Raw genomic sequence first — 12,390 nt, 5'->3', positions numbered from 1 at the left:
TTTCGGGGTCGATAAACTAAGTACCAGTTGCACACTGGGGTTGATCTAATCGACTAGCCCCACCCCTCTCAAGAAATTTCGGGCCTTGTGCCTAGAGTAGAAAAGAATATTTAGAAATAGGCGCATCTCATGTCCTAGCAATCCCGCCATTCCATTGAATTGAACTGGAACTTTATTTATCCGCTCCAAATTGATGAAAGGCAAATTTAACCTTGGCAGGCAGTGAACCAGCATCGCACTTTACCGGAACTAATACTGCTGGACATTCTATACGATATTCTAAAGACTGTCTGAAGTCTATACATGCATAAATTGTTCATGTACAGTTTGTGCGTTTTTATGTTAGACAGGTCAGTGACTACATAACTTGTTCTGATAATCATTATAAGTTTATTAATATTGTGTGAACTAAAGGCGGCGAGCTGGCAGAAACGTTAGCCCGCCAGGCGAAATGCTCCCGTTACGTTCTGAGTTCAAATTCCGCCGAGGTCGACTTTACCTTTTATCCTTTTTTTTTTGTCCCCTCTATGTTTAGCCCCTTGTGGGCAATATAGAAATAAGAAACGTTAGCACGCCGGGCGAAATGCTTAGCGGTATTTCGTTTGTCTTTGCGCTCTCAGTTCAAATTCCGCCGAGGTCGACTTTGCCTTTCATCCTTTCGGGGTCAATAAATTAAGTACCAGTTGCGTACTGGGATCGATCTTATCGACTGCCCCCACAAAAGATTTCGAGCTTTGTACCTAAAGTAGATAAGAATATTGTATGAACTAAGATCAGCTCTGAACGAACAGACACATATCACTTTTAGACTTAATGGATTTGTCCTTATTATTTTCGTTATTGGTGTTGTTGCCTTGTTTTAAAATGAGCTTGATCAAGTTTCATCCAAAGATCTCAAGTAAAAGTAAATTGGACATTTTACTCTGGGTGTTATTTATAAGGAGCAATGCCAAACAAAATTGCAGGGAAAGAAGACCAAATAACGAGAATTAAGATTTCGTTAACAGTGTGTGGTAATATTTAAGATTTTGAAAGAGTTTCAAGGATTCATATATTACCAGGCTGATAGTGTCTTTCTTTAGGTGTGAACAGTACCCATATGAACAACTTTTTTTTAGTTCTGATGCTCTTGGGTTTCCTGTTGTTTGACCATAAAGTGTCATTTGTTACTAGTCCCAAAGCTTCGATGACAGAATCATTAGCAGGTCGGGCAAAATGCTTAGCGGCATTCCGTCGGCCTTTACGTTCTGAGTTCAAATTCTGCCGTGGCCAACTTTGCCTTTCGACCTTTCTGGGTCGATAAAATAAGTACCAATTGATCACTGAAGTCTTAATCAAATTATCCCCGCGCCAGAAATTGTTGGTCGTGAGCCAAAATTTGAAACTATTCTTCTTCTTATTATTATATAATGTTCTGCTTATATCTTTATAGGTGTTTGTTTATTTCGTGTATTATAGTTCTTGTACTTATTTTACTGTGGCAAATCTGTTTACAGATAGCATTTCATATATCTGAAAAAGTTAGAAGCTAATAGACAATTTTGCTGGTTGATGGCATTATGCACAACATCATTCAGATATTTTATAATGCAATCGTTATTGTCATAAACACTGGTTAAGCAGATTCATATTTCTTTTGTTTACCTACTCTATAGTGATTAACTTCTACTCCTCTTTTAACGAAAGTATGTCTTTCTAAATGAAATGCAACCAACAGAGTTCAAATCCGAAAAAATCAAGTATCTGTATCACATATGATTATCATGTTTCAATTGACGAATACAACTAGAGATAATAGATATTTTTTTCTTTTATTTTTCAAGTTTCGATTCTAAATAATTAACGATGCTACTTGTTGACCCACCCAATACGACCCAATGTCACAAGTTGTACTGAGAGATCCACAACTAACAGAATATCATGTATTCACTATGAATATGTGTTTGGTCTACTAATTTTGTTCATGTTGTATCTAAATTGTTATTATAATATGCGATACAGATATCAAAATCGATATAAATTGGCTCAATCATTTGTTCTGCTTTCGAATGTCATGTATTCATTTTGAGTAGGTGTGTGGTCTACTAATTTTATTAGCTGTTCATATATTGTTACTAGAACATATGATATAGATATCAAAATCAATATAGATTGGCTCAGTTTTATTTTTTCCTTCTGGTTTCCATCGGCAATACAGATGGTGTCGCGGTTACTAATACTAATCAATATTTTTCTTGTTATGCTAGAAACAAAGTATTGTAGAAAGCAATGCATAGTATTATATAAAAACGTTTTGATAAAATTTTTCTTTAAAATACTAATATTTTCCTCCTTAGTTTCATATTTTCTATAATGATTAAGCTAAATACTATCTATTCATTCCTATAAATAAATTGATGAAAACAAATCATTATAACTATGTAAAGAATATTTGGTTATTTTACTCATCTTTTTCTGCTTAATGATCATAGCAATGAACATAGATTCGCAAACTAGAAAGGCTCTCAAAATATGATTACATACTTTATATAAATAAGCATAACACCTTATTACAAATATTTCTGTAATCTTGTGTAACAGCTTTAGATTTTTATACTTTCTAATTTACATTTTAAATAAGGTTTCTGTTGTCTTTTTTATACATATCTTAAGTAACTATATGGTAAGTTTTGTAGTGGGCCATTTATACATACAATACATATTAAACTGTCAAACGAGTATTCTATGTACATCCATCCATCCATATATATATATATATATATATATATATATATATATATATATATATATATATATATATCAGTTTTGTATCTGGTTTACAAGATTCTTCATGTGAATTCGAATGTTGAAACAAATTTTGTTGTGTCTAGGGAGAGTCATTATGCCACTATTAGTAAAACACGCACTGGTTCAATTTCACTCCTTTATTGTTAGTCAATTAGTTAAATATCCAACTAATTAGACGATTGTTAGATTGTTAGATACATATGTGTATGTGTATACATACATATATGTGTGAGTGTTAAACACGTTATGCATATTTACATATAGCAATTTTATATTTACATAGTCATTACATTTTTTATTTACTTGCATAGTTCAAGGTATAAAATTGTGTTTTGTCTTGTTTAAACCATTGAAATAAAAGTATATTTGTTTAATATTCTGTCTTGAGATGTTTCACTATTACTTTTGTTTTGTTATCATATTATTAACAAATTGTTTACTTATCTTTTGCAGGAGGAGCCCAAAATCAGTGAGTACATTTAACTGAAAACATTATCTTTCTATATATATATATGATATATAATATATTTAACATCTTTATATTTCTTATGTTTCTTTTCCATAATTAACACGTTGCTTGGCGCAAACATAAAAAGGATACTTTCATGTTATTAATGTAGACTATTTTGAAAGCAGACGTGTTTTTAAAAATATTCAGTTAAACTGAGATTTTATGATTTCTTGAGCAAACCAATCTTGTTTGAACTTTGTAGTAAGTTAGCAAAATATTTTCTTCCTTACTTCTGGATTTCAAATTCAGACTTCTAATCAGGCCAAATACTACGGTTGTCTTCCTTGTTTTAACTGTCCGCTACGGGACTCTAAGTATTTGAAGTATAAATAAATAAATAAATAAATAAATAAATAAATAGTGGAAGTTGTATTAATAATAATAATAATATAAGAAATAATGGGAAATTTTGGTGAGTTTGCGCTGAAATCCTGTCACATGACACCAGCACCTCATTAACTGCTGAACCTATACGAAGCTAAAGTGAGGCCAATAAGAAACTACTGCTTCCATTCATACAAACGTCCATGACTGCATACAACCAAAAGCTCATCTGACTGATTGGCATGCAGTCGTTGACCAACACATTCTAGTGTTTGGTTCACAAACACTGTTGTCTATCCTTTTTCCATTTTTCTTTCTTTTTACTGCTATTACATTGGCCGCTGATCCTTAGAGTTGGCTACTTTCCTGCTAACCCATCTCAGGGACTATCAATTCATTCATTTCTTCTTCGCTAGGCACTCATATCGTAACACTCGACCCCCGCACTAATCACTACATTCAGTCTGTTTTTTTTCCTCACAACGTCGGTCCTCTGGAATTCCCTCCCTGCTCATATTTTAAATTCAGCCAGCAACTTGCAACTATTTAAGAGGAACATTAACCCCGTCGATTTAGCTGGTTTTGAAGAGAATTGAGAAGGCAATGAATACTAACATTTCCATCAAATTAACATTTCTATCGTCACTTTCTGCTCACTAAGGATTGTCGGCATGTACTCAGATTAATATTTCTTCGGAGTTTTGGTTTATACTTTAAAATATTGGTTTCTTTCTATCTACAAAATAATTCTTACTAAATTTTAATGATGAATGCACCTCGAAGTCATTAAAATAAATTATATTAATTATACCGTCATTCTATTGGCACTCTGTATCAATGATAAAATTCAATTCAATGTATTTTTATTAATTGTGAAATTTCAGTTTATTTTTTTAACGTCTACATCACAAATATTTTTGTTTTTCCTCAAATAAAACACTGAAATGTACTTAAATAATAAAATGGTACAATTGAAAGGTTAATCCAGAAACGAAATTAAGGATTAAGTATAAAATGAAAATGGGTAATGTCTAAAATTTATACTATATATAAATAAGGACTTTGATTTATGGTATTATGCTTATCTGATCAAAGTTTAACCCTAATATCTATTTCCACGCCGCATAAGTATATATAACATTATATATATGCAGTTGGAGGCCCAGTGGTCGAAGGATCGCGGTTTCGATTCCTAGACCGGGCGTTGTATGTGTTTATTGAACGAAAACACCTAAAGCTCCACCGAGGCTCCGGCAGGAGGTGGTGGCGACCCCTGTTGTACCTTTTCGCCCCAACTTTCTCTCACTCTTTCTTCCTGTTTCTTGAGTAACGCTGCGATGGACTGGCGTCCCGTCCAGCTGGGGAGAATACATACACCATAGAAACCGGGAAACTGGGACCATGAGCCTGGCTAGGCTTTAAAAGGGCGCATAAATAAATAAATAAAATATATGCAGTTACAGATATGGATATTTGAATAAGGTGTTCTTCGCTACCATGTGGTTTTGAGTTCGATACCCCTGCACAGATCGTTGGACAATTGTTTTCTAGCCTTAGGTTGATTGAAATCGTGTGAATAGAATTTTGCACTAGAAAATGTGTAGAAGCTCCTCAATTGTATACACAAACATACACACGAGTATTCTGCCTGTCTGTTTATTTCCCTATCTATCATTCCATTCATCTATCTGTGTGTTTGTGACATAAATATCATGTCTAACCACAAACTCATCGTTAGAATGTATTTTAAAAGATACAAGAATGGAAATCATTCTCATTAACATAAAGGTACATCCTGCTTAACTGCAAAAATATACTTCAGACAACCAACAAATTTCATTATAAACATGGAAGTGGTATAAAAGTTCGAGACTTGAACTTTTATACCAGATGCACGAGTACTACCCTTTCTCTTTGATTGTTTATGAATATACAACAAAGAGCCACTGTAAACTCCTTTTAATGCACTTCACTAAATAAAATTAGAAAAACACTGATTGGCACTACAACTATTTCATACAGAATACCACAAATGAGAAGATTTATTATGGAATATTACTAATAACAAAATACAATCCAAACATCAAAGCACATATAAAGCATATGTAAAGAGATACACAAGGAATCTACTAAGAGTTAACCCGTGAATAATGTTAAACCTAGCGTGACGATTTTATCAGTTATATAAGTATTTTCATGATCCTTTGCAACCTACTGCAAAGTATGCGTACACCATAGCATTATTATCATTTTATTGTGATAATGAGATCGAGAAAGTTTTGAAGGGTTACTTTAAGAGAACTATTGTTTCAAACTAAACATGAAAGAATAATAGGGAAAGATGGAAAATATTTGATAATAAAGATGAAACATGAAAGCAGTCTTGTCTTTAATAAAACATGTTTGAAAGAAAATTTGTTCCCTATTTGCACACACGCATGTGCACACGTGTGCATATTCTTACTATAGAAGAAAAGAACTATAGCCCTATTTTCTAGAAGAGAAAAAACTATAACCCTATTTTCTAGTTATGGTAAACATTAGCAAATATTAATTTTCAAATAAGTTCGATATTTTTAAAGAGTATTAAATAGTATTTCTTTTCTCAAAAGAAAATATTCTATGAAATGTATCGTGTTGAATCTGAGAACAGTTATGAGAGGCAGTAAGCTTTTAAATACATATTTCCTCATAATTTACCATATATTTGACTAATAGCGAATATTTAAACATCTTCAGTTCCAACATTGATGTGTAATGGTATCAAGTCAGAAGGTTACAACTGTTTTAAAAAAGTAAAGGACATAACCAAGGTTCTATATTTTCACAATTTCTATCCAGACCAAATATTAATAATGTTCAACATAAGCAATTTACTGTTTCTAATAAAAGCAGTACAAAACAAAAACATTCAGTATTCGCAGGATTGCTTTGGTACAATGGTAGAACGTCTGACATGGTTACAGAAGATGTAGGCTTCAGACCCATGAGTGGCCTTCGACTTCTCTCACCCAAATAGATTTTGACCCAATCACTAAACGTTATTATTTATAGCTTTCGAGCGAGATCGTTGCCAGTGCCGCTGGATTGGCTCCCGTGCAGGTGGCACGTAAAAGACACCATTTTGAGCGTGGCCGTTGCCAGTACCGCCTGACTGGCCATCGTGCCAGTGGCACGTAAAAGCACCCACTACACTCTCGGAGTGGTTGGCGTTAGGAAGGGCATCCAGCTGTAGAAACTCTGGCAAATCAGATTGGAGCCTGGTGTAACCATCTGGTTCACCAGTGCTCAGTCAAATCGTCCAACCCATGCTAGCATGGAAAGCGGACGTTAAACGATGATGATGATGATGATGATGACTGTCAAAAACAATATTCAGTATCGAATTTTCCCTAAATAAATCAAATACTTCGTTTATAATTATATATTTTATATTCTTGTAAAATGTGTGAAAGTGCATTAACGTTTTGATGAGAGTAATGAATAACAATTTCTTTGAAGTTTAGATGTTTCCTTCACATTACTATAAAAATAAATTAAAAAGGATTACTTCCTGTTTTGTTTGTAAAATTTTAATTATTTACCACCGTTTAGAAATACAAATTTTTTTCCATTAATAAGGTATATTAACATATTTCAAGCAAGTTTTTCTAAAGAACTACTCACTTTATAATTCAATGGGTGCATGCAGAATGGTGAAAATCCAAACAATAATGCATCTATTCATTCTTAATAAAGTCTAGTTGTTTCAAATGTGAATGAAATTGTTGTTTTTCACTACCACAAAATGCCTTCTCCCTTTAGTTGATGAGTGTTCATAACATACACAGGCCTGGCATCGATCACATTCAGATGGTGATTTTTACGTGCCACCAGTACAAGAGCCAGTCATGGGGTGCTTTTTATGTGCCACCAGCATGGGAGCCAGTCAGGGGGCACTGGCCACAGCTACGACATTGGTTTTACTTGACTCAACAGGTCTTCTCAAGCACATCATATCGCTCAACACATCAGGGCCAGACATACATGGCTGAAATCTCACTTTAGTTGCCAGGTCTTCTCAATCACAGCATATCTCCAAAGATCCTGGTCTCCTGTCATTGCCTCTGTGAGGCCCAATGTTTGAAGGTCATGCTTCACCACCTTATCCCATGTCATCCTGGGTCTACCTCTTCCACAAATTTCTTCTACAGTTAGGGAATGGCATTTCCTCACATAGCTGTTTTCAGTCATACATAACATATGACCATACCAACACAGATGCCTCTCTTGCACACCACATTCGATGCTTCTCATGCACAACTTTTCTCTCAGGGCACTTACACTCTGTCGCATAGGCACACTGACATTATACATCCAGTAGATCATACTAGCTTCATTTCTTTCAAGCCTACGCATGTCCTCAGCATTCATGGCCCATGCTTCACTGTTGTGTAGCATGGCAGTTCACACATATGCATCATACAGTCTGTCTTTCACCCTGAGCGAGAGGCCCTTAGTTGCCAGCAGAGATAGGAGCTCCCTGAACTTTGCCCAGGCTATTCTTACTCTGGTCATTACACTCTCAGAGCATCCACCCCAACTACTGACTTGGTCACCTAGGTAGTGACGAGAGAGAAAAAGAAAAATTTATCAGGATTTCTCTGGTATTACTGGAATTGAAAAATATGAGATATTTATGAAATTTTAAAATAAATATAGTTAACCTTTTTTCTGTTTAGATGTAACAATTTATTCTTTTAAAAACATGCTGTGATGAAGCTTATATTTAAAAACTCTTTAATTCTTATCTACAGACAAGAGGGCTTGGCACCAAATTTCACTACCAAACCAGCAACTCGCCAAGTTGGTAAGAATCTTGTGATGGAATGTCAACTCAGTGCAGATCCAAAACCTACAATTGAATGGTTCCGTGATGACACAAAATTAGCACCAGGAGGTAACTAACAAAATATCTTAATATTAATGAATATTTCCTTTATTTCAGTATTTTTATTTGTAAACATTTAGCAAACTCTCAGCCTAGTACAGATTTGAAACCAGTTACTCAGTAACTAAATTGTTCCATAAGCATCAAACTGTAATCTAATATTTTTAAACCATACTATATAATTCCAGTGGATTCTATTTTGTTGCTTTGGCTGTTTAACCCCCAAAAAGACCTGTGATCATATACATTCCAGCCATGACTATCCCACCTTTTCTATTATTTTTAGATAGTCTCTAGAACTACATTATCCAATATATCATTGCTTTTTTTAGTATAGTAGAGTGGGATCTGAGGAGCATTTTGCTGCTTTTTGTAGTACAACAAGCAAATAGATATAGTTTCCTAATTGATAAAGGCTTGAACTCTTGTCAGTTGTATTTACATTTTAGTGCTTTCTTTCAGTCATATTCACTTATTTTCACAGATATTATGCCTTATACACAATATTTTTTCATTTAATTATAATTTGTTAATGTGAAAAAATTATAAGCTCTCAAGAAGTTCCAAATTCAAGCAGATAACACTTGTGGAAAATTATTGTTTAATATGTTCATTGGCATCTTGGCTTTGACTAGGATAGTTTTTTAAATGCTGACATTTTCATATTAGTCTATTCAATTGCCTTTGAGAATTGTTATCTGCTGAATTTGTTTATGGAGATAAAATTTAGACTACAATATAAGTTGACAACATTCATAACAATGTGTATCTTAGTAGTTTTAGTAAACATTAAATTTCTTTATAGAAAGTATTATTAAGGTTTAATAACAATTTAAAATTCAAATTATATTAAAATTTTTATAAATAAAATTATACATGTTATAAAAATATGTTTCGATACAATTATTTCCTTGCAGGCAACATTACAATGCGCATGGATCCGAAAGGGCCCAAGGCTTATGCCCTCACACTAGAAATAAAAAACGTTGGTAATGCTGATGCAGGGTCTTATAAAATCGTGGCTAAGAATGATCTTGGAGAGAGCAATGCTACCATTAAGTTGAACTTTGATAGTAAGTATGGTCCAGAAGATTCCCCCCAGAAAATTCATGTTTTCATCTTATAATTTTAGTGTTCATTAAGTTAATTATAATTATTTACTACAAACTAATTCTGTATACAAATTTCTATGTTTTAAATTGAGAAGTCTCATAATTAATTGCAAAGTGGTTACTCTTAAATGTAATGTTGAGGAAAAAGCACTAAAAAACAAAATTCATTTCATGTTAAATTAAATTAAAGTATAAATGTTTAACTTTGGTACAGTTGGTGGTATGAACAATTTAATCATCATTGATATTTCACTGCTCTTAGCTTATCAATCTGACAAGGATAAAGCAAAAAGTTGATATCAACAGAATCTAAGCTCAAAGCAGAAGGAGACAACACTAATTATCACAAGGCATTTAGTTGGACATGCTACCATACTAATACATTATAAAACCAGGTCAAATTTATTCAAATTGATCCTCCTCATTTAAACCATATCAAACAGATATGCTTCAACATGACCACAATCAGGGACTGGAACCAGTAAAGAAATATAAGAAACCTACAACATAAAAAAATGCCTTTATGATCAATATATAAAATACATACAGAAATAATTAATACATTACCAATAAAATAAATATATTATTAAGATGTATATTATTACAAATTATTTTCTGGAAATAATTTCCAATTATTCTAATTTTACCAAAATACATGTGTAATTAATAATTTGGAATCTTATTTAGTAAGAAGATTTTTTTTACTGCAAAGTTTGAGCTTGAACATATAGTTTGACATAATTGACTTATTATCCATTAAATGAATAATTGATAGCAGTTAAGTGTATATACAAACACTCACACACTTATAAACACATTGTAAGAACACACAACTTGATGTTAGTCTGATGAAGTGCTACCCCAATATAGTCAATCACACATATTGCATAACTTTACACATAAAATCATTTACATGTAGTGGCATAGCATTAGAAATAGAGTGGTTACAACTGCAACCCATGATAAAGTTGTGTTCAATTACTAATATATATATATATATATATATATATATAAGTGAAGAGCCTTCAGGATCACAAGGCAACCTCACAACCTCACTACTGCTATCACAATAAAATGTACCCAGTACACTCTATAAACTGGTTGAACTGATAATGGCATCCAGTTATAAAATCAAAGCCAAAAGTGACACATACAAATGAGATGTGATTTTCTGATTGTCTAGGAATGCAGTAATTCTAAATAACAAAATGACTTGGCGTATAACAATCCATCAAATCCATACCGGTATGGAAAGCAGATATGAAATGATGATGATGACTCATTAAACAGATCTTGTTAATTTACATCCAGATATATTTGTAAATAAATATCAAGCAAAGTTATGTTTTGTTATGCATATATATATATATATATATATATATATATATATATATATATATATATAAAAGAAAAAAGCCTTATACAACATAGATTAACTTTTCAATTGCAATGAGACTTCTCTATCATTACCATTTTCATTAAATGTTTTTATAATCATGCATCATTTATTATTTATATTTATGTATTATTATTTCTGTTTTTCCTTCACTCATTAGCAATAGTGACATACATATATCTGTAGCTATATGTATGTACATATACAAATATATATATAAATATGTATATATATATATATATATATATATATATATATATATATATATATATATATATATACGCACACACACACATATATATATATGCATATATGTATTTGGTACATGCATATATATATATAGATAGATATAATTTGAATATCTATACACTATTTTCTTTGCAGTGGTTAAATATCAGTATTTACACTTAAAATAATAAATGCTGAAACTTAACCATTATTATAAAATGTTTTATTAAAAGAAATCTGTGAAAAAAAAAAAAAGTGGTGGGGAAGATATTGGTTAATTCCTGAGTGATGGATTAACTTCAGTATGCATGCAATACCAACTAAATTTTGGGGAATATCATAAATATATGGAACTTCAAAAAATAAGTAAATAAAATAAACAAACAAATAAATAAAACAACAACAAAAACAGGAAATCATAAAATTTGTTGTCATGTTTTATACTGCAACTTTAAGAAAGTGCAGTTTAGATTTATGACTATTCTATGACATAGTGGATTGATGAAATCATTTATAGAATCAGTTAAAAATATACTATATTTGAATGATATATATTTTTTATTGATTCTTTTCACCACATTGTTCATTCATAAAAACATATTCCTCTAATTGTTATATGTTAAATGAAACAAAAAAAAAATTGATTATGGAGACTAAATAAAAATAACTTCTGCATTTGTGTTTGATGAAAATTATTTGATAGAAGTTACTTAATGAAGATATTTAATTATGTAACTTTAATACGTGACAGACCGTTACTTTAAAAGTTGAAAACAAACTGAAATTACAATGTGCTTATTAATTTTTTAACAACGATGTAACTTCTTGGTGCATCTGGCCAGCACAAACATCTTCTCTTTTTCTTTCTCTCCTTGAAGAAAATTTTATTGGCAAATGCAATATATTGATAAATGAAAATCCCTACACGACAAAACCTTTAATAATAAGGAGCCATTTTCTATAATGGGTAATTTAGCTAACCCTAATTACTACATAATCCTCTCTGTGTGGATTAACCACAAGTCAATAATCAAAATATTACAATATAACTGCAGGTTTTATTGACCATTTCAAGTTGTTTCCCTTCTATCTCAAGTTTCTC

General features: G+C 32.0%; 1 protein-coding gene across 1 annotated transcript in view; it reads left to right on the top strand.

The window, feature by feature from the left end:
• Window positions 1–12,390, top strand: part of LOC106869746 (twitchin) — a 238,288-nt gene that overhangs the window by 42,707 nt on the left and 183,191 nt on the right. Inside the window, exons 3-5 of the mRNA XM_089354884.1 lie at window positions 3,241–3,256; window positions 8,419–8,561; window positions 9,470–9,625. Coding sequence (XP_089211010.1) covers window positions 3,241–3,256; window positions 8,419–8,561; window positions 9,470–9,625 — 315 coding nt within the window. The remainder of the gene's footprint in view (window positions 1–3,240; window positions 3,257–8,418; window positions 8,562–9,469; window positions 9,626–12,390) is intronic.

Source organism: Octopus bimaculoides, chromosome 7, assembly GCF_046866305.1.
Source record: "Octopus bimaculoides isolate indiv1 chromosome 7, ASM4686630v1, whole genome shotgun sequence".
NCBI classification, from domain to species: Eukaryota; Metazoa; Mollusca; class Cephalopoda; order Octopoda; family Octopodidae; genus Octopus; species Octopus bimaculoides.
The sequence above is the reverse complement of the archived record's forward strand: the minus strand, read 5'-3'. Positions and strand labels throughout refer to the sequence as shown.